Source organism: Pelophylax lessonae (genome assembly GCF_965119305.1).
Source record: "Pelophylax lessonae genome assembly, chromosome: 4".
Taxonomy (NCBI): domain Eukaryota; kingdom Metazoa; phylum Chordata; class Amphibia; order Anura; family Ranidae; genus Pelophylax; species Pelophylax lessonae.
The window spans coordinates 361812998-361836809 of record NC_138771.1 but is presented as its reverse complement, the minus strand read 5'-3'; the positions used below and the strand labels follow the sequence as shown (position 1 = coordinate 361836809).

General features: G+C 43.1%; 1 protein-coding gene across 2 annotated transcripts in view; it reads left to right on the top strand.

Annotated features, from left to right (window-relative positions):
• LOC309553519 (long-chain-fatty-acid--CoA ligase 6-like) overlaps positions 1–23812 on the top strand; it is a 351689-nt gene that overhangs the window by 239808 nt on the left and 88069 nt on the right. For both annotated transcript variants that reach the window (XM_082254765.1, XM_082254764.1), the window contains exons 5-6: positions 8819–8920; positions 9007–9106. In XM_082254765.1, the coding sequence (XP_082110891.1) occupies positions 8819–8920; positions 9007–9106 (202 nt within the window). The remainder of the gene's footprint in view (positions 1–8818; positions 8921–9006; positions 9107–23812) is intronic.

Here is a 23812-nt window from a genome sequence, read left to right as displayed (position 1 = left end):
GTTCTTTTTGTCAGCTTTAGTTAGTTCTTCGGATGAAGAGGATCATGCGGGCTGGGTCTCGGGCTGATCCCCCTGGTCGCAGGTCGTGGGTCAGTGGCTTCCCAGCCTGCCATCGAGCGTTCAGCCAGGTAACGCTCCTGGCACAGTGAACGACCCATCCCTGTTCGGTGCAGGGATGATTGGTGAGGTGGCTACCTCACTGGACGCTGTGCGGTTTCTTAACCCCCATTCTGTGCGTCTTGTATGCGACTCTCCCTGCCTCATGTGCAGCGGCTTGTTCGCCTGTGCGGGTCCCCCACGCCACTGTGAGGTAAGTGTATTTATGTGGGGACCTGTCTGTCTGGGGGGGTGTCAGTCTGGGACTGTGTAACCTGCCTCTATTCACACTGTTTGTCTCCCTATCTCTCGGCTGCATGCTGTGGGCTGCAAGGGGGGGGGGGGGAGCTGTGTGACACTGTGTGTGTCAGCCTTGTCAGTGTGAGAAGCTGTGTGCTGTGGGGCATGTTTTGTGGCATGTTTGGGCATTATACGGCGATCGCTGTGGCGATCTGAAATGTTTTTTTATACACAGACATGTGTGCATTACTGTACTGTGGAGCGGCGGTTTCGGCGCCAAACGGCGCCATTTTGCCTACACTCGCTCCGGCCGCATGTTCTAAATGCATGGCGGCCATTTTCTTGTAGCCTCCCATAGGCTTTCATAGAGCGCCCTGGCAGCATCACTTCCTCTTCTCCAGGAACACCGATCGAGGCAGCAGCAGCGGCGAGGGTCTCCTCAGGTTATATCCTTCCTATCCATTGCCTGTGTCAGTTTTATTGTCCCTGTGGGGGTCTCATTGTGCTTGTGTGTGGTGCGGTGGGCTGCGCTCGCTGCGCGTGTTAAAGGGGCAGTTAACCCTTTATTATCCGGCATTTGTTATAGGGGCAATGGATTCTCAGGAGGGCAAATTTCCTACCGCCTTGGTGGAAAGCCAGGGGACCGCTGTTTCCCCCCCAGGGGGGGATTTAGCCACTATTGTGGCTGGCCTTGCTGCTCAGGTGCAGATGCTGGTGGCTGCTAAATCTACTAAAAGACCCAGAGTTGCTCTTTCCTCTGATTCTGAGGGTGAAGGTGATGGGGTTGTTATGGCGGGGGCCTCCTTATCGGGGTCCCGCTCCTCCCTGGATCTAGTGGGGTCCGAGGTGGAGGCTGAAGTTGAAGGGGTTGATAATTCTCCCCCTGGCTCGCCTGAAGAGCTTGCAATCATGGATGAATTGATTGCTTCCATAAAACAAACGCTGCGTTTGCAGGATGAAGTGTGTCCCCCCGCTGCCTTGGCGGCTTATGGGACGCAGAGAAAACGCAGGACGCCGCAGGTTTTTCCCTGCAATGATGATTTTCAGCGCGCTGTTAAGGAACAATGGCGCAATCTGCGCAAACCTTTTGCTGTACCAAGTAGGTTCAAGCTGCGTTATCCTTTCTCGCCTTCCACTGATGAAAGGTGGTGTGTGCCACCCCCAGTGGATCACGCAATTGCGGTTTTAAACAAATCCACTGCAATTCCTGCAGAGGATTCCCCTGTGTTCCGTGATGCCACGGATAGGAGATTGGAGTCTCTTGCCCGTCATACTTATTCTGTTACGGGTTCTATGCTTAAGGCTCTGTTTGTCTCTCTCATGGCGGCCCAGGCGGTCGCAAGTTGGACGCAGATGCTTAGGCGCGTCCTAGTGGCCGATTCGGCCTCGCCAGCGACCCTGGATATGGTGGATCAAATCCACCAGGGTGTCATGTATCTGTGTGATGCGGACTTGGACCTAGTCCCGTTGGCTGCACGTGTGCACAGCGTGGCGGTGTTGTCTCGCCGCCTGGTTTGGTTGAAATGTTGGTCGGTGGACTAGTCTTCACGTAAGACCTTAGCCAATCTGCCTTATGATGGGTCTCGCCTTTTTGGGGAGTCCTTGGATGTGTTGATTAAGGGGATCACCGGAGGTAAGAGCACTCTCTTGCCCCATTTCCCCAAGGCTAAGGGGGCTTCTGGGAAGAAGCATGCTAATTTTCGGCCCCCTCAGGGGTCCTTTCGTGCCTTTCGGTCGCACTACAAGGGCAACCCGTTCAAAGGTCAAGGCTCTCAGAAGAAGCCCTGGTCTGGAAAACAGAAGTCCGGTCAATCCGGATCCGCTGCCCATAACAGTGCGGCCTGAAGGGGCGCCCTCACCCAGTTTTGGGGTGGGGGGACGCTTGCTCGGTTTTCTTCAGCCCTGGTTGGCCCGCGTGCGGGACAGATGGGTTCAGGAGATCGTTCGATCTGGTTACAAGATCGAGTTTCTCTCTCGGCCGGAGAGCAGATTTTTTCCCTCAAATCTTCAACTGTCTCCAGAGCGTTTACGGGACCTGCACCTGGCGGTGCGGGACCTGAGGGCTCAGGGAGTGGTAGTTCCGGTGCCTCATCGGGACAGATTTCGGGGGTTTTATTCCAATCTGTTCACCGTGCCTAGAAAGGAGGGCAAGGTTCGTCCAATTCTGGACTTGAAGGCTCTGAACCGCTCTGTGCGGGTTCGCAAGTTCCGCATGGAATCCCTGCGGTCGGTGGTGGCTGCCCTGGTTCCGGGGGAATTCATGGCCTCCATCGATTTGAAGGATGCGTATCTTCACATCCCCATTTTCGAGGGTCACCAGAGGTACCTTCGATTTGCCATTGCGGAGGACCACTACCAGTTCGTGGCGTTGCCTTTTGGTCTCGCCTCGGCTCCGCGGGTCTTCACCAAGGTGCTTGCACCGGTTCTGGCATCATTGAGGGCCCAGGGCATTTCTGTCCTGGGGTATCTGGACGACATTCTGGTTCGGTCTGCGACCAGCCAGGGTTTGGAGAAGGACCTGTCTGTCACGATGCAAACTCTGCAGGAGTTTGGTTGGACGATAAATTTTCCAAAGTCGACACTGAGTCCGTCGGTTCGTCTTCCCTACCTGGGAATGATTCTGGACTCGGTGCAGGCGAAGGTCTTCCTGCCGGAAGACAAACTCAGAACTCTTCAGGAGGAAGTCAGGTCCCTCAGGGACGTTCCGCACTCGTCTCTGCGGACGTGCATGAGATGTCTGGGATTGATGGTCTCGGTCTTCGAGGCGATTCCCTTCGCCCAGTTTCACACGCGGGGTCTCCAAGCGGAGATCCTGTCCATGTGGGACGGGCGACCTCAATCTCTGGATCTTCAAATCTCGTTGAGTCATCGCACCAGAAGAGACCTTCTGTGGTGGCTCCAGTCCCCGATGGTGTCCGGGGGCAAGTCGTTTCGTCCTATCTCGTGGACGGTGATCACCATGGATGCCAGCCTGTCGGGCTGGGGTGGTGTTCTGGGCGTTCTGTCCGCCCAGGGAACTTGGTCGGAGGGGGAGTCTTCCCTTCCGATCAACATTCTGGAATTGCGTGCGATAAGTCTCTGTCTTCATCGCTGGACGGACCGGCTGCAGGGCTGCCCGGTTCGGGTGCAGACGGACAATGCCACGGCGGTGGCCTACATCAACCACCAAGGGGGCACCAGGAGTGCCCGAGCGGCTCGAGAAGTGGCCGACATCCTGTCTTGGGCCGAGACTCATGTCCCGGCGATAACGGCGGTTCACATTCCGGGGGTGGAGAACTGGCAGGCGGACTATCTGAGTCGCCAGACCCTGGATCAGGGGGAATGGTCTCTCCACCCGGCTGTCTTCCAGATGTTGTGCGCGAAGTGGGGTCTTCCAGATGTGGACCTATTCGCGTCTCGTCTCAACAACAAGGTGAGAAGGTTCGTGGCAAGGATGCGCGACCCTGGGGCAGACGTGTCGGACGCGTTAGTGGCCCCGTGGCATCAGTACAGGCTGATGTACGCGTTTCCACCGATTCAGTTGCTGTCCAGGTTCCTTCGCAGGTTACACTCGGAACGCAGCACGGTGATTCTTGTGGCACCGGACTGGCCTCGCCGGTCCTGGTACGCAGACCTCGTGAATCTGGCGGTCGACGCCCCCTGGCGTCTGCCTCTTCGAGACGATCTCCTGTCTCAAGGACCGATATACCATCCTGCTTTACAGTCGCTGGCTTTGACGGCCTGGCTGTTGAGACCGAGGTCCTGAAGGAGAAGGGTCTCTCCCCAGAGGTCGTTCATACTTTGATCAACGCGAGGAAGTCTTCCTCGGGGAAGGTTTATTACCGTACTTGGAAGGCCTATTTTGCCTGGTGTGAGTCCAGGGGGTTTTCACCCCGCACGTACTCGGTTTCCCGAGTGCTGTCCTTCCTTCAAACGGGTGTCGATCAGCGTTTGGTGCTGGCTACGATAAAGGGTCAGGTGTCTGCGCTGGCCGTTCTGTTTTCAACGTCCCGTGGCTTCCAACTCCTTGGTTGGCACTTTTGTTCAGGGTGTGCGGCATCTGGTTCCTCCTAGGAGGGATCCTTTGCCCCCTTGGGACTTGAATCTCGTTCTGTCTGTGTTGCAACGTGCTCCTTTTGAACAGATCAGGGAGATCTCGTTGTCCATGTTGTCCAAAAAGGTCGCCTTTTTGGTGGCGATCACTTCGGCTCGCAGAGTGTCGGAGCTGGCAGCTTTGTCCTGCAAGTCTCCGTATCTGATTGTTCATTTGGATAAGGTGGTCTTGCGACCTAATCCTTCTTTTCTTCCGAAACGAGTTTCGGAATTCCATCTTAATGAGGATATTGTCTTGCCTTCGCTGTGCGCGAAGCCTAAACATCCAAAGGAGGTGAGATTACATTCTCTGGATGTTGTTCGGGCGGTAAGGGTTTACCTTAAATCGACTGAGTCTTTTCGAAAGACGGATTCCTTGTTTGTTCTTCCAGAGGGTCCTCGGAAGGGCATGGCGGCGTCGGCCTCTACCATCGCAAAATGGATCAGGCAGACCATTGAACAGGCCTATGCTTTGCAGGGGAAGGTTCCCCCTGTGCCTGTGAAGGCGCACTCTACTAGATCTCTGAGTACGTCTTGGGCCTGTCGTCATGGGGCTTCTGTAGCCCAGGTGTGTAAGGCGGCGACTTGGTCGACCGTGCACACTTTCACAAAATTCTACAAAGTAGATGTTCAGGCATCTGCGGATGCTTCCTTTGGCCGCAAGGTTCTTAGTGCGGCGATTCCCTAGGGTCCCTTGTGGGGACCTCTGGCTGTTGGGATAAGTTTTTTATCCCCTGGTTATTTGTCTTTTCCTGGGTTGTTGCTCCTGTTGAGCACCTATTTTTTCCTGTTGCCCAGCTGGGTTCCTTCCTTTGGTAAGGTTCCTTTCTTTGATGCGGAGACTGCGTTGCCTTTTCGGCGCGGATGCGTTTCCCACCCCTCATGTTTGCACTGCTTTGGGACGTCCCCATATGTGACGAATATGAAGAGGCGGCGACTGTGGGAGGACGTAAGAGAAAACTGAATTTTTGTAAAATCTTACCTGTAAAATTCCTTTCACTGAGTCCTCCGACAGTCGCCGCCCCCGCCCCTCTTTTGGGGTTTGGTTGTATACTCTACTGCTATTCCACTAAAACTGAGATATGGTTGCAGGAAGTAGGAGGGTATTGACTGAGGGGACCACCCCTTGAGGGTGGGATATGTTAAAAGCTTTAATGTTAACATATTCTGTTGCCTAGCTACTCCTTCGGAGCAAAGTCTAATACCCCATATGTGACGAATATGAAGAGGCGGCGACTGTCGGAGGACTCAGAGAAAGGAATTTTACAGGTAAGATTTTACAAAAATTCCGTTATATATATAATGTTTGGGGGTTCTAATTAGTTTTCTAGCAAAAAATATTTAACTTGTGAACAACATGTGTCAAAAATAGGCTCGGTCCTTAAGTGGTTAATTGGCCAGGTGTGGGAGACTCCCCCATAGACAAGTGTACGGGGGAGCAGAGCAGGCCATTTTCTGGGTGTGAGGAAGGTAGAGGTGGGAGAGTGCCACACTTCTGGAGGATTCCTTTGTACACACCATAGAGCTGAGGGGACCTCATTGTACATATACACATCTGCCTGAGACTTTCACTCTATCCCTCCCACCTCTATCTTCTTCCCTCTCTCCCCCTCCCCTCTCTTTCCTTCTCTCTCCCCCCCCCCCCACCTTCTATCCCCCTCTTGCTCTCCTCTTCTCCTACCCCACCCCCACCTCTATCTCCCCTTCTCTACCTCCCTCTCCTCTTTTTTTTTTCCTTTTCTCTTTCTTTTTTTTCTCCTCTTACCATTTCTTTCTCTTTTATTTCTCTATCTTGCTTTCTTTTTTTTCTGGGCGCCGAGCAGCTGATTTTAAATGCTGGCTCCTAACTTTTTTAGCTGGCTCCTAGATTCAAAGAAAAAATGTCAAGCCCTGGCATAGGCACATTACAATTAATGGGCTATATTTTAGCTCAGTAAGCTGCAGTGTGCAAGAAGCCTTAGAGTCGGTTCACACTAAGGCGACACGACTCCTTACTACTTCAGGGGCGACTTGTGCATTACCATGCACCACGACTTCAGAGCGACTTGCAGGGACTTCACATAATGGAAGTCTATGCAAGTCACTCCGAGGTCGCCCCAAAGTAGTACAGGGCGACTTGTGTCGCTCCTATTAGAACGGGTCCTGTAGCGGTCAATGGACCGTGAGGGAGCGAGACTTGTCAGGCTGACAAGTCGCCTGACAAGTTGCGCTAGTGTGGACCGGCTCTTACAGAGAAACACAAGGCCAGATAAAAAATAAACACTGCAGCACAAAAGAATACATAGAAAGTGCACACAATCTACAAAATGTACAGTAGCTCTAATAAATATGCATTATAGAGTATCAACAAATGTGATTTACACATACATATATAATGAGGCGTCTTTATCAAAGCAAAGCCCCAGGCAGATAAAAAAATCACCAATAAATTCAGTTATGCATTCATTTAAAAACATAATTAAAGTTATATGTACTCAAATTTTTCTCAGCATCAGCCTCTTGTAGTCCTTTGCATAGTACAGCTAGGAGATGGAGGAGCCAGCATTAATGCTGCAGTTAATCTACAGAAGACCAGAGAGAGAAGAGGGATGAGCTCATCAGTGTGCTTCTCCTCCTTCACTACCAATTCGCAGGCTGGGGTGTGACCTAGCTATGCTGCTTGGTGGTATTAAACCCAAAAGCAAATTTGTATTTTATTGCAGCTTACCGATTCTTAAATGTGGTGGTGGCATTAGCTTTTATTTATAGGCTTTCTTTCCTTTATTTTTACCTGATGATCTAGCCAAGTAAGTCTGCTGTATTTCAAAAGAACAAGCTGTCTTGCAGATGTAGCATTTAGAGGGTTGAGACAAATAATTTACCACTGACATGAGTGGTCTTACAAATACCAGCTTTTATTTAACCCTTTTGCGGTTAATGTTAATGCCTTAGCACAATTTTTCAACTTTGACGTGTTAGTAACACCGTACATAACTACTTTGTGCATCCAGGTGGATTATAGCTTGTTTTTTTCAGGAAAAAAAAAGAGCTTTTATTTGGTGGTACATGGTAATGGATATCTCCTGATTTTTTTTATTAGCAAAGGAAAATTGGCCCAAAATAGTAAAAAAAATAAGCATTTTTAAAATGTAACTGTACTTTTTTTGCTACTACCTTAACCTACTACCAAAGAACAACCCAAAATAAATTCTCCTGCTCCAGACAATCACAGCGACTCCACATATGTCTGTTAGTTGTTGTATGTACTCATAGTACAGCCAAGAAACAATTGTGTGCATTTTGCTTTTTTTAATCCTACCAAAAACACACTGCCACTAACTGGTACTAATACTAAATAAAAAATTTGTTTTCGCTTTTTATCCTGCCCTGACCCTGACCTTGATCGCTGACCCTGACCTTGACCCAAACACTAACCCTGTCACTGACCTAGATCAAACCTTGATCTAGTTGTTTTTTCCTTTATTTTTTATTTTATTTTTACACACAGTTGTGTTTATTTCTTTCTTCCTGCAAGGAGAGAGAGATACAATGTATCTTTCCCCTACATTCAGAAAGAAAGTCAATACAGGGGTGGGCTTCACAGTGACTGATCACTGTGATAGCCAATCAGAGGCTATCATGGGAGCTCCCGGTCCTGATCATTAGTATGGGACCCGAGACCCCCCCCCCCGTCTCTTTGCTGGGAGCGCGCTGTGCAGCATATATGACAGATATGTATATATGAGGCCCCCACGGGAAAAATCCCAGTCCAATAAGGCCACCACACATATGCATACTGTCAGCAGAAAGGGGTTAAGTAAAATTTTTTCCAAAAGAAAAAAAACTGCTGCTGTAGCTGTTTATAAACTGTGACTTGGACTTTGACTTAAATGCGATATGGGCCTTACACACGATCCAAAAATCGGACAAAAAGTACTGCTTTCTAAGCGATTATATGATAATCAGATCGTCTGTACAGAGCTATTCGAGAGCCAATCACTACAGTTCATCTGATATTATCCGATCGGACAAGCACGAAAATGTTTCTTGTAAGATACCAGATTGATCACTGTGATTGCCAATCACAAATAACCACAATGATTATGTTATTGGGAGTCAGTCCTCCCGGCTTCCAGTTCTTAGTATGAGGCTGTAGGTGATGCTACTTTGAGGTGGTTTGCATATTCTGTAGAGCCAAAATTGCGCTGGAATCATACCAAAGTAGTACAGGAAACTTTTGCAAAATCACCCCATGCTGAGTTGCATTAACGTGAACAGGCATCAATGGAATAAAAACAATGATCTTTCTATTGTTCTTTTTAAAATAAATAAATAAATCTGTATGATAGAAATATAAATGGCATTGTTTCGGTCAGTGAAAATGTGGTCTTTTATTAACTATGTTGACTGTGTTTTTCTGAATTCTTGACAGGTGTCAAACAGAGCAGAATGGTTAGGATCAGGATTAATACATCAGGGATGCAAGGCTTCAACAGATCAGTTCATTGGGGTTTTTGCCCAGAACCGCCCAGAGGTATTATAAAGATTGGTGCTAGATAGCAGCATATTTTAAAAATGTCATACTGTGGCTGGAAAAGAGAGATATGTTTGTCTCTGCAGTGGATCATCTCTGAACTCGCCTGCTACACATACTCCATGGTGGTCGTTCCACTGTATGACACTCTGGGTCATGGTGCAATTCGGTATATTATCAACATGGGTAAGTATATGCATTATGTATTCAATATATTACAGCTGATAATAATATCACTAAAATTACATAGCACTTCTAAAGTCATAATTGTGCAGCATACATTAGCTATTTCCGATGAATCAAGAGTATGAAGCTTTATCTTCATTTTTTATGGTAGTTCTGCATAGAGAAAACCTCCTTACAGCTATTTCCAAATTGCCTACCAGTGAAAAGTGATTTTGAGCTATGGTTTCTTGCTCCTCACTGGTTTATTACAGAGAAACCAGGAACTGATCTTCTCTGAATGGATGGTTGAAATTTAAAGCTTCTAAGATAGAACTGGAGAAGAAGACACATAGAAATTAGGGGGAAACTTTTTCATTATATTTACCTTGCAGTATTGTAAGGATGAATACTATGAGTTTTTGCCTCTTCCTTCTGTATATTCAGTACAAAGAAGAGTAACAATGCACAAAATGCAGTAACCCTGAGCAATCAAATATGAACCTAGGGTCTATTCACACAGCACAAGAAAGCATGTTATGCACATTGCTGCAATGCAGTACAGTTCATTTTAAATGGCACCCCAACACTCCTGCACTGCAATGAAAAGCACAATAATACTACCATGTATTGTGGTGCACTGTGTTGCATAAAATGATGCTTGTACTTTTTGTTCATTCTGCTCCTGCCTGGCAGGGAAGGGAACTTGATCTTTTCCTGCTGCAGTTTTCCTTTTTTACTTATAGGTCTCCGATCCAACCCATACCCTGTTACATAGTCTGGTTGAAAAAAGACATAAGTACATCTAGTATTTATCGATCTTGATCAACAATATTGATTGTTATTATCCACTTATATTTTGTGCAATTTAGAAATGCAGCCAGCCCTTTTTTTAAAACAATCTATTGAGCTGGCCAGAACTAGTTTTTGAGGGAGTCCATTCCACATTTTCACAGCTCTTACTGTGAAAAAGTTTTTTGTATTTGGAGATTAAGGGCCTGATTCATAGTACGGCGAATTGGCGTTTCGGCGTGATTTTGCGAAGCGGCGATTATTTAAGTCTGAAATTGGCATTCAAAGAACGGCGGGCGGAAAATAGCGCCTAGTGTGAGATTCATTAAGATGCAATATGGTCAGAGCGCGACTTAAAACCACGCCAGCTAAAAGCTCGACTAAAGTTTAGCCAAATTTTCCCCTGTACCCCCAAAAATCCCAAATCACTGTGGAAGGTGTGGAAGTCAATTTGGAGATGACTTGCGTTTAAAAAATCTCAAAAACTGACTTAGAAAGAGAGATATCTGCGAAAGTGTGGAAAGGTTAAACAGCTCCTCCAGCCGCGAGCTGCGAACTCGCGAATGTGCGCATGCGCAACGTCAAATTGGCTCAAAAAATTTCGCCAGCGCGATTTTGGGTCAATTTTTTTTTGAATACCGCTTGCAAATCCGCTGTCTCGCCCATAGAAAATGGCAAAAACCGGCGGAATTGGAAAAACATGCACACTTCCAACAAGGGATCCTTTAGTAAACACCATCACATTCCATACACCTTTCCTGCTAACTCCGAAATCATAGCAGTCAAATCTACAGTGTTTATATAGAACCTCCACATTCTCTGAAAAAACCCACAAAATATTACATTGGGGAATTGGTCGTCAGATAGAAAAAAAATAGATGTAAAACATATTTCAAAGAAAGATTATTAGCATTTCACACATATCAAGGAAATGTCACAATTTTGACAATATTTTATGTGTTTCCAAAGAATGTTTTTAGAAATATATTGCAAATACTACCTTTTCTTCCATATGGGTATGGCCAAGTGTTACCATTTTACTACACATTTAACTGAAGGTATATATATATATATCCCTTATACTTGGCTAATTAGCAAAGTATGCCCAACAAACAAATAGAGCTTTAGCTCACAATATTGCTACATATTGACTTTATGGGGCATCTTTTGTATTTTGTTCATGTCTTTGGATTAAAAGTTTGCTGATACACATGCCTTTTTCAAACATGAACAAAATTAATGATGTCAACATTTGGAGGATTGGAGATATCCAAGTGTTGCCCATACAGAGGGCACCTTCCGGATTCGAACTTACAAACCTACAGCAGGAAGGCAGACTCCCTAATCATTGTGCTATTTCTCAGTGAGCGTTGGGTGTTTTCCTCATGCCGTCAAAATGCTCACATGGGAACAGGGGCCATTGAACTGAATAGGATTGGATTTTTTGCCTGTTTTGGGAGCTGATCCTTGAGCTGGACAAATCCCCCTCAAACGCCCCCAAACGGGCTACGTTCACATGTACGTGTTTGTGGTCTGTTTTTGGGGCTTTTGTAGGTGATTTCATATAACAATGCCTGCCCAAAAAATGCATGTCAAAACGCCTGGGAAAACGCCAGCCAAAATGCACATAAGAACGCCTGATATAATTGCCACGCCAAATTTAGGGATGTTCATGAGTGATGAGTCAGATTGTTGGCTTACATATCTGGTCAATCGTCACAATCTCACTTCTCAAATCCCAAAAGGTGTGTTTCAATTGTTTCCCTAAATATATATTTCTCTCTCTCTCACGTAATTGTATATATATGTATGTATTCCTGTATCTAAACATTCTAAATAATGACTAGCAAACTTCAAGAGAGAATTTTTTCAATTCACATATACTATACACACCTACATACATTTCTATTCCTCATTTCTATTTCCCTTGTTTTGGCAACTGAGCATGCTCCAAAACACACAGGATACACACAGTTAATTTTTGGACTGGGCGTTACCATTCTGGGTGTGTTTGCTTGGATTATATATAGCTCACTCAGACATCAGGAAAGATTTGACCTACGAAGAGGTCCAATATATTTGTGTGTCACATGTTTTATGGGTAACATTTTTGGCCCTTTGTTATTTATGGAGGTGAGATTTGGCTGTGTTGTGTGTTGACTCTCTGTAAGTATTTATTGCTGTTAACATAATTCTGTCAATCTGCACATGCATCTGTTGATTATGGGCTCTTTGTCGATGTATATGGTCTAAATGTTGTACAAAGGTTGTTTTGGTTTGAAAAATACAAATGTAATAAACAGCATGTTTCCAATTTTTTTTTGAAAATGTCTTCATGTGTCTAAATAAAGTTTTCTGGTGTCCACAAATGTATGTATTTGTATTTCTTTTTCTAAGTTAAATCTGCTTAATGGTTGTGTATGTTCACTATTCGCGAATTCGCGAATATACAAAACCGCGTTCTCACATTTATACATGAAACCGGAAACGAAACTTTTGCTGCGTGCACACGTTTCCGGAAATTGTCCAGGCCCTGTCGTAAGTGTGCATCATGGCTCCTGCACTGTTTACAGACGAAATCGTGGCATTTGTGTGTAAGGTAAGGAGGGGGTGTGAGTGTGCAGGGTGCGGGATGGGGGATGGTGGCAGGGTGGGTCGCTTATCTAGCGGGTGTGCAAGAAACTTTTGGTCTGCTGATCTGCGCATGCACTTTCTGCCTATTAGACGTGATCTAGAAGCTTCCTGTTATAGAAACTTCCTAGATGTGAACCTGTTCCCTATATATATATATATATATATATATATATGTATGTGTGTATATATATATATATATATATTATATGTATATATATATATATATATATATATTATATGTATATATATATATATATATTATATGTGTATATATATATATATATATATATTATATGTGTGTATATATATATATATATATATATATATATATATTATATGTATATATATATATATATATATATATATTATATGTGTATATATATATATATATATATTAATATATATTATATGTATATATATATATATATATTATATGTATATATATATATATATATATATTATATGTGTATATATATATATATATATATATATTAATATATATTATATGTATATATATATATATATATATTATATGTATATATATGTATATATATATATATTATATGTATATATATGTATATATATATATATTATATGTATATATATGTATATATATATATATTATATGTATATATATGTATATATATATATATATGTATATATATTATATGTATATATATATATTATGTGTATATATATAGATGTATGTATGTGTATCTAAAAAATATATATATTAGACAATATATATACTATGTATATATTATATACAATATATATACATTAGATACATTATAGAATGTTATATACCATATATTAGTGTATATAATAGGGAACAGGTTCACATCTCTGAACTTTCTATATAGATATAGATAGGCATACCCTGCTTTAAGTACACTCACTTTATATACAATCGTGAGTAAGGACACAGCTTGTTCAGCTTGCCATGACACTGCTCACAAACCATAAGTGACAGGGATAACAAACTTAGGGAGCAACGACAGGGTACCCAGGTACCCAGGACTACACCATATCCATTTTGTGGCTGGCCAGCTTGCCTAGGTAATCTATCATGTCATAGTCCTGGATCCCCTTAACATGCTCCCACATGGTTTGGGAGTAAGGCTATGTCAATGTTGCCAAAATTTACAATGGAGCTGGTGTATTTTCATGCATCGAGAAAAGAAAAAAGGTATTGCTTCACTTTAAGTACATTTTCAGTTTCCATACATGCCCTGGTCCCATTGTGTACTTAAAGTGGGCTATGCCTGTATATAGATAGATTTGATTCGTTTCAACTTTTACACAAAATGAAACCCAATTATCTGTGACAGATTGCTCTGACGCTTTGGAATCTATCTAGATAAAGACAAATGTATTGACCCTTTTCATATATGCAAGATTAGAAACATTATATTCCCTAAATGCATAATGCAAAAAATTATTGCCTTACATACATCCATACACACTGCAAGCTCGGCCCCGTTTGTCTTGTCTGACACTCTTACCATCATAAGCTGGATCTGCACACAGCAGCTAATTGGTTCACCTGAGATGGAATCAGTGATCACAAAAATCTGGAATGGTCATGTCTTCAAAGGATTGCCTTGAACAAATCACCTCTAAAAGAAACACATGAGTGTATAATCACTTGTCTCAATGGATCACATTCCCAACAGACCCATCTCACACTGCCATATGATAATGAATGGGGGTGTCCATTGCAAGTTAAATACACCCCCAGATCCCATTGCTTTGTTAATTGACAGATCTAACTGGAATATGATGGCACTGCTGTGAACCACTATGCCATCAAATTCTGCTGGTGACCTTTAAAAAGGATTATGTGTGATTGTGTGGATAATTATGCCACCTTAAATTTGCATCTCCCACATACCATGTGCAACTCTTGCAGGAATTGTGAATCAAGGATAATTCAGCACAGCTTAATGAACAGACACATTGAGGAGTGTAGGAACACACCGTCAGATTACCCGATCACACTATGGGGTTTTAACTCCTCCATAATTTTGCCACTTTGGAAACCAAGTGCTTACTTTATGTATACTTTTTAGACGGAACTACAATTTCGAGTAGGGTGATATCATTGCATGAGATTTTCCCTCACTTCCTGTCTTAGTGTCACCAAGACAGGAAGTGAGGGGAATATCACTGTGGGGAAATAGCTTGCAATTGTTGCCTTATAATGTCCATAGTATATATAAAAGGAAAGAATTGCTGGCTGTATCCCCACGGGAGATTCCCTCACTTCCTGTCCTGGTGACACCAAGACAGGAAGTGAGGGGAATATCACTGTGGGGAAATAGCTTGCAATTGTTGCCTTATAATGTCCATAGTATATATAAAAGGAAAGAATTGCTGGCTGTATCCCCACGGGAGATTCCCTCACTTCCTGTCCTGGTGACACCAAGACAGGAAGTGAAGGGAAATCTCCTGCAATGATATAACACTGTTACATGTTCTAGTTATGTAGCAAACTTAAGAATATACAAAGCAAACATCTTTTTTTTTCCATTTTGGCAAAATCATGGATTCATTAAAAAAATATCTTTGTTTGTCCCGTGGCTTGCAGGAAAAACATTTTGCCTTGATTCCACCATCAACACAGACAGGGGAAACCCTCCTGCGGAGCCATTGTGTTCTCCTGGTGCTGCCCCTGCCAGGAAAACACAGTGATTATTGCTAGTGGCTACAAGAGATGCTAGCGATAAGTGTGTGTAAAATCTGACAGACTGGTTGTACGTTGTCCTCCAGGTGATCGACCAATCAACTTGGGTACCTTCAGCCTGGCCATACACAGTTTAAATCTGCATCTCAAATGAAGCAATCCCATTTACATATAACACTCCATAAAGGAGAATTGAGGGGCTTATCAGGTCTGCGTCAAAAATTAACAGCCACACCCAATCAGACAGCTCGTGTTAAAAGGGACCTGAAAAGCAATCTGCATGGCTTGCTTTTCCAAGCATTGGCTAGTTTAGTGAGCCTGGACTAATAACAGTCACTGTAATGCTACCCATACTGCTGTCCTTTTAACATGGTGACAAAAGTTGATACCTATGCTACATGTGTGTAAAGTTACTTGCACCCTGCTAAATGGACAGCAATAAGGTTGTAAATACAGTGACTGCCTGTCCCCCCTGATGGCGGCCCTGGGTGTGTCATGAAAGGCCAATTGAGAAAATGGCTATATCATGTAGAGGAAATCACCAGTGTGGGGCAACCTATGTCATGGAGGTAGATTTGGACATCGATGTATATGTATCACCAGAAATGGAATTCTTTGTTCTACAATATCTCAAAGACGACCTAGCATGTTATTTGAAGACTGTACTATTTTGGACATACTTGGACTCAAACATACACTGCTCTTTCCACAGCTCCTCCTCCTCTGGGGGTATGATAAAGTTTATACGCATCTTCACCAAAAGCACAAGATGATGTGTCGTCTCCGGATGAGGCTGCAGCGGAGATTTCAGTTCCAGGCTGATATAGTGGATCTGCAGCGGGCCTGGAGTGATGCCAAAAGGCGCTCACCCAGGCTCCTGCTAAAGGCTGTGGAGCAAATCTCCGGTAAGTAAAAATATACATTACATGTGACCAGATAGGTTACAATTTTTTGGGTAGGTGGACATGTGTTTAGCTATGCAACAACACTAATACCAACACCCCCCCCCCCCCCTCCCTCTCGCTCCTACCTTTCCTACCTCCATCAAGTGTCTCTTCACAACCTTTAATACTACTATGTACATTCGTATTTTTTATGTTTTTTTTTTTCTTCTGCTTCTAGCCAAAGCGGACGGACGGCACCCTCTTGTGATTTTGGTGAAGAAGGGGAGGAGGAGGACGGCCACACTCCAATATGCAGTCCGAGGCAGCGAGCCCTTTGAGCAGCTGAAAATTGTGGATCGTAAGTAGAAAATAAAAATGTTAGAAATTTCTAATCTCTAATCACATTTTACAGAGCCCCCTTTACATCGGAGTCTCCAGACTTACTACACTGTAAGAGGGAAGTGTGAAGACTCTGATATAAGGAGAGTTTGGGAACCATTATTTGAGGGGGGAAGCTGGGGACTCTGGTGTAAAAGGGAACTCTGTGTTCCCCAAAGCTCCCCCATACATCTGAGCTTACAGAGACCCTCTTACACTTCCCTTCCTCAGTCCACCACAGTCAAGGGCACAACAAGTCCCACTGCAGAAGGCTACCTGCTTGGACTTGTAATCCTCTCTGTAGGGGAATGAGGAAATACTGCCTGCTATGCTAAGACTTGTAGTGCCCTCTGTTAGGGACTAAGGATTCCTCAGTCCTCAACATTCTAGGGCACTATAAGTCTCAGCATAGTGGGCTGTCATACCTCAGTCCCTCACAGCTCGGGTCAAAAACAACACAGTTAAACATCTAAAGGACAACTCCAAACAAAACTACCAATAATGGACAGAGTCCATATGCTCTATAATGTCAAAGACCCGCTACCACTCACCTTCCACCTCTGGTGCTGTCATTGTGTAGGGCAAAGGGCTCCATCTACACCATGTTTGGCTTTCATGTCAGATAGGCAGGACTTGCTCAGCTCCACTCTCTTCCTTGGCAATTGACTCTGGCGTCATTGTGGATCTTTCCTCCTCTAGAAAACCCCCAGGGGCCCTCTCCTTGTCCCCCAGCCACCCAGGGCCTTCTTCTCCTCCTCCTCCACCAACCATTTTCAGACTCTTCCAACTTCCCTGGGGCTACTCAACCACTTTGCATAGTGGACACAACAAATCTATGACCAGCCTGCAAAATATCAAGTCTGGGCCTGGTTACCTGTATGTTCCGGGTCCAGGGCGGAGCTCTCCTCCCAGAGCAACAACTGATGATAGCAGAGTGAGTTGACCGGCCAGTCACTTCCTACTGGTGCAGGTACACACCTACCGATTCCTCCACATCTTAGGATAACATGATCAGACGGCCAATCCCCAGGCAGAGAAGGAGGAGTAAGTGTCAGCGGACAACAGACACCTGGCAGACGCAGTGAAGGGACTGCAGCACACTGCTGCAACTTTTTGATCCGAGGATTGAAAGCAATCTTTTACTTGGGAGATTTCCCTGACTGCGCCCTTCGAAATGTTGGTGCTCCGCCACTGGCCGCAAGGCCCCTGTAGGTGCGAGGCCTTAGGCGCCCGCTTAATTTGCATGGTGCCCTCCTGTTTTAAAACATGGTCAATGCATCTCATTGGTGTAAGTGCACTTCTATGTTCTGAATTGTAGGGGCATTGAGTATGGTGCTAGCATGATGAGAGGTTACTGCCTATTTGTGTCCATAAATAATATATAATGTTTTTCTTTTATTTTAGAAACCAGTGATCAGGATGTTGCGGCTCAGCCTTCTCAGGCCCCCTGTAAGTAATGTGGATGTGCTGGTGTGTTGTGTATTAGGTCGAACTTGGAGGAATGATTGTTTGTTTTGTTTTCTTTTGTGGTTGATGTAACTTCAGCAAGAGAGGAGCCTCAGGCAGGGCCGAGTCGCCTGGATCCGGGCCAGGAACAAACTGTTGGCCAAGAAGAGGCCAATTGGTCCGACTCGGATGAGGACCTGGGCTCTCCTCAAAGGGGAAGTAAGTATTCTACATGTGTTTGTGTGTTCAATGTGTCCTGGTAAATATAAGGGCTGTAATATATATATTTTGACATTGGGGTTTTGTAGCAGCTGACATTGAGGATGTTTGTTGTGGAGGACTGGGGAAGAGGGGCCACTGCTTACCCAGTCCACTGTAACTACTACCTTCAATGTTTCCAGACTACTTTCTGTGTGCCTTTATCAAATAGCTTTTGTTCAAGGATTGTATTTGTGTCTTTGTGTTTCTAGGAGATACAACGCCATCCCCCCATGAAGGGACACCATCCCCCCATGTAGGGTCTCCCCCATCCTCCCCCACTCCAGGCTCCCCTGAACTAGTCTGTAAGTACCTAAAATTAGATTCTCACATGAATTGTGTGTGCTAGGATGATGTGTATCTAGGATAATCTAAGTTGGAGTCAAAGCAAGTGTAGTTTTGCTATATGTGACAGGAAGGTTGGTCATGAAACACTCTTGCTTAACCTTCATGTTTGAAAGGTGGTTTTGGGGAGCTTTACAGGACATGTTATCTTTTGTAAGTTATCTCAAGCCACCCTATTCTAAATTGGTGTTAGTTTCTCTACATTGGAAATGGTGTGCTTTGTACTTGTAAATTTTTAGGGGACATTGTAATTTAATCATGTCCTGATTTAGTCAACACTGAAAATGTGTGTTTGTCAATCTTTCATAAATACTCTTCCTCGGTAATGTACCACATTCCAGTTCACAATTTGTGTTCTTTTTGTGCAGTTTCTCCAGAGCCAGCCACGCCATCCACTTCAGGGGCCCCAAAAAAACCTGATGATGGTAAGTTGTGTGCTTTTCCAGTAATGTGTCTACTTAGTAAGTGGAGAAATGCTAACTGTGTATGTCCCCGCTCAGGCTTCAAGTTGTTCTAAAGGCAGCGGGTTCTTTATGTGAATGCATTCTATGCATTAGTATTCCAAGTGATAGGTGTGCATATTCCCCCTAAGACTTACTGGGACCATTTTTTACGGTCCAAATGTTTGCACTAATACTTGTCTGGAACAGACTCCCCCTCCTCCTTAACTGAGGTGACAGCATGCCAATATTGCCTCCTGATGCTGTCACTCCTAATCATTGAGACCAATGGAAGGGAGGGGGGCAAGGCTGGCTCACAGCCTAGTGCCTGAACAGGCACAGGGTGCTTGGCTTCATCTCATGTGCCTCCATAGCAAGCTGCCTGCTGTGGGGTCAAACAACAGGAGGGAGGTGCCTAGAGGTGTGTACAGGGGCCATGTAAAAAGGAGGATTGTTATTTCTCTTGTCCCCAAAAACCTAGAGAGTGTAAGTCTAACCTGATTAGTTTTCCGCAGCCCTCCCAAAATGATATGTTTCCAACACTTAGAACAGGCAGGGCTGAGGCACCAAAAACATCAGAAAAACACAATCAGCACAAAAGCAGGGAGTACGTATCCTTAACGCTACAAGCTTCACCCAGAAGAATGACGCTTGCACTGTACAAATCTGCATCACCACCATATCAATGTCTAAATAAAACTTTCAGGGAAATGTGGAGGGGTAATGAGTGGGTGTTAGAGCGTTTTCATGACTGCGTAACCTACAGTTAGCGTGAGTCCATTTGTTGATAAACTTTTTCTTCTCTCTTAACACAGCTGGGATGGCGGAAAGGAGATCAGGGGAGCAGACACATCTGCTCCGTCCAGAACTGGCCCTCAAAATTCCTAAGGGTGAGTCTCTACTATGTGTCAGGTTCAATCTATAGACAGTAAGAGTGAGAGAGAACGCTCCACAGATTCCAATGGTGATAGAGATAAATGTGTGCACATGTATCGTGTTGACCAATTGAACCCAAAACACCTTACATTCTTCAAAATGATTGCTTGTGTTTACATGCAGAAAAGCATTTTACTTAGCTTTGGTGGAACTGCTACTAACATTCCAAGCCATCTTATGTAACCTTTTGAACAATTTGCTGTGAAAGTTTGAGTTTAAGGTTTACAACAGCAATTTAGCATATTTGCTTCAGAGTGTTGATAAAAGCCAACCAATAGACTCCTAAGCATATTTGTTGAGGCACATTAATTACAATCCTTGTTTGGATCATTTTGCCTAAAACTAATTGTCATGTTTTTTTCTACCCAGGGCACACCCACCTCACCTACGAGGTCCTCCTGGATTATATGAGGTGGTGCGGAGACCGAATTCTATATTTGGAACACCTTTGTGGCGTGGATCCAGACCCTAAGGAGCCATTCGTTAGGAATGTCACACCTTTAAAAAGATCCTAGTATTTTTTTTTTGTGGTTTGTTTACTTATGTTGCACGTTGCAACACAAAGAAATGTCCCATTTGTAATTGTTGCCCATTATAAACAAAAATCTAACAAAAAAATCAAAAACAGTTTAAAAAAAAACCCTTTTTTTGGGACCCCAAAAAAAAAAAAAAAACAAAAAGCCTTGTTTTTGGCAACCAAAAAAAATATAAAAATTTATAAAAAACCCTTTTTTTGGGGACCCAAAAAAAAAAAAAAAAAGCCTTGTTTTTGGCAACCAAAAAAAATATAAAAATTTATAAAAAACCCTTTTTTTGGGGACCCAAAAAAAAAAAAAAAAAAAAAAAAGCCTTGTTTTTGGCAACCAAAAAAAATATAAAAATTTATAAAAAACCCTTTTTTTGGGGACCCAAAAAAAAAAAAAAAAACAAAAAGCCTTGTTTTTGGCAACCAAAAAAAATATAAAAATTTATAAAAAACCCTTTTTTTGGGGACCCAAAAAAAAAAAAAAAACAAAAAAAGCCTTGTTTTTGGCAACCAAAAAAAATATAAAAATTTATAAAAAACCCTTTTTTTGGGAACCAAAAAAACCAAAAAAAAACAAAAAATGCCTTGTTTTTGGCAACCAAAAAAAAAATGTTTACAAAAAAGCCTTGTTGTTTTTATGGCAACCGACAAAACCAAAAATGTTTACAAAAAAGCCTTGTTGTTTTTATGGCAACCGACAAAACCAAAAATGTTTACAAAAAAGCCTTGTTGTTTTTGGTAACAAACTAAACCAAAAATGTTTACAAAAAAGCCTTGTTGTTTTTATGGCAACCGACAAAACCACAAATGTTTACAAAAAAGCCTTGTTGTTTTTATGGCAACCGACAAAACCACAAATGTTTACAAAAAAGCCTTGTTGTTTTTATGGCAACCGACAAAACCAAAAATGTTTACAAAAAAGCCTTGTTGTTTTTATGGCAACGGACAAAACCACAAATGTTTACAAAAAAGCCTTGTTGTTTTTATGGCAACGGACAAAACCACAAATGTTTACAAAAAAGCCTTGTTGTTTTTATGGCAACCGACAAAACCACAAATGTTTACAAAAAAGCCTTGTTGTTTTTATGGCAACCGACAAAACCACAAATGTTTACAAAAAAGCCTTGTTGTTTTTATGGCAACCGACAAAACCAAAAATGTTTACAAAAAAGCCTTGTTGTTTTTATGGCAACGGACAAAACCACAAATGTTTACAAAAAAGCCTTGTTGTTTTTATGGCAACCGACAAAACCACAAATGTTTACAAAAAAGCCTTGTTGTTTTTATGGCAACCGACAAAACCACAAATGTTTACAAAAAAGCCTTGTTGTTTTTATGGCAACCGACAAAACCACAAATGTTTACAAAAAAGCCTTGTTGTTTTTATGGCAACCGACAAAACCAAAAATGTTTACAAAAAAGCCTTGTTGTTTTTATGGCAACGGACAAAACCACAAATGTTTACAAAAAAGCCTTGTTGTTTTTATGGCAACGGACAAAACCACAAATGTTTACAAAAAAGCCTTGTTGTTTTTATGGCAACCGACAAAACCACAAATGTTTACAAAAAAGCCTTGTTGTTTTTATGGCAACCGACAAAACCACAAATGTTTACAAAAAAGCCTTGTTGTTTTTATGGCAACCGACAAAACCAAAAATGTTTACAAAAAAGCCTTGTTGTTTTTATGGCAACGGACAAAACCACAAATGTTTACAAAAAAGCCTTGTTGTTTTTATGGCAACCGACAAAACCACAAATGTTTACAAAAAAGCCTTGTTGTTTTTATGGCAACCGACAAAACCACAAATGTTTACAAAAAAGCCTTGTTGTTTTTATGGCAACGGACAAAACCACAAATGTTTACAAAAAAGCCTTGTTGTTTTTATGGCAACCGACAAAACCACAAATGTTTACAAAAAAGCCTTGTTGTTTTTATGGCAACCGACAAAACCACAAATGTTTACAAAAAAGCCTTGTTGTTTTTATGGCAACCGACAAAACCACAAATGTTTACAAAAAAGAATTGTTTTTGTGAAAACCTTCCAAAAAATGATGTCAAAACATAAAAAATGTTTAAAATGTTTATCTAAATTAAATTTAAGTATGTTGCTCTTTGCAACACAAATGTTACATTGGCAATTTAGTTCATTCTATTATATATTGTAATATATTTTTTGTACGCTACAGTTGGTAGACACCCACATGTGTTATTAAAACATTTATTTTATTACCCAAGTTTTCTTTTTGGTGTACACATCGAATGTCTTTTGTGTTGTATTTGTTTACTTGAGTGGTGTGGTCTGTAATTGTTAGTATGTTGGCTTTGGTTTATGTTAGCCTTGAGACTTGTTTTGAAGCTACATTTGAAGGGAGACCTTTTCTTGGGTCGTTATGTGAACATTGAGTTATCTAAATTTACATGAAATCATATGTTTGGAGATCGAGAAGCACGTGTGTATAAATGCCTACATTAACCAGGGCCATTACTTGGCCACCAACACTCCTAAAAAACCAAAGAGCAAACACAAACTAATCATTTTGCATAAAATTTTATTTCATCCCCAAAAAAAGCACTATAAGAAATCATATTGTGCCACCCTCAAATTTAAAAAAAAAATGGCCCCACAAATTGGCCAATGTAACAATCATTAACAAAACCAAAAAAAAAAAAAAAAAAGAAATTAAGTTGGTGGTGGTGGTGGTGACTGAAGCAGTGTGGTGAGCAATGGAAAGGTTCCTGCCATCAAATGGTGGGCCAATAGTCCCATCTGCTCTGGGGTTAGCCTTAGAGTTCTGGTAAAGTGGCCCATTAGAATCAGATCCCGTGTCTGAGGCTGCTGCTGATGCAGGGTGTTGAACCCTGGAAATGTCCCAGACTGAAGATCTTGTGCCAATAGTCCCATCTGCTCTGTGCTCAGCCTAAGAATTTGGGTAACGTGTGCCATTACCATGAGATGGGATCGTTGCTGCTCCAAGGCTATTTGATGCTGCTGGTGGTGCAAGGGTTGTGAAGATGTGTGGGGAGTGGTGGTTGATTGGTTGTTGTGGTCCACGGTGCGGGGGCAAACGACATGTCGCATTGGTGACAAAAAAGAAGAACGGCCTGGGGAGGAGTGAAGTGATAAAGGTGTGGAGGGAATGTAGTCAGGTGGAAGGGGTACTGTGGAACCAGTGCGCATTGAGGTTGTGCAGGAGGATTGCTCATTGAGGGGTGTGGGAGTCCGAACGGAGTGTGAAGTGCTAGGAGTGGCTACAGGAGGAATTGTCCCATCCCCAGCTGCCTGACAAGTGGCCAACACTGGCATTACCCTCCCACTACCACAACCTGCAGTGGCAGGTGAGTGAGATGTTTGGGAGGGCTCTGCCAATGGGGCATCTTCAGATCCAAACAGGCATTGGCGTGT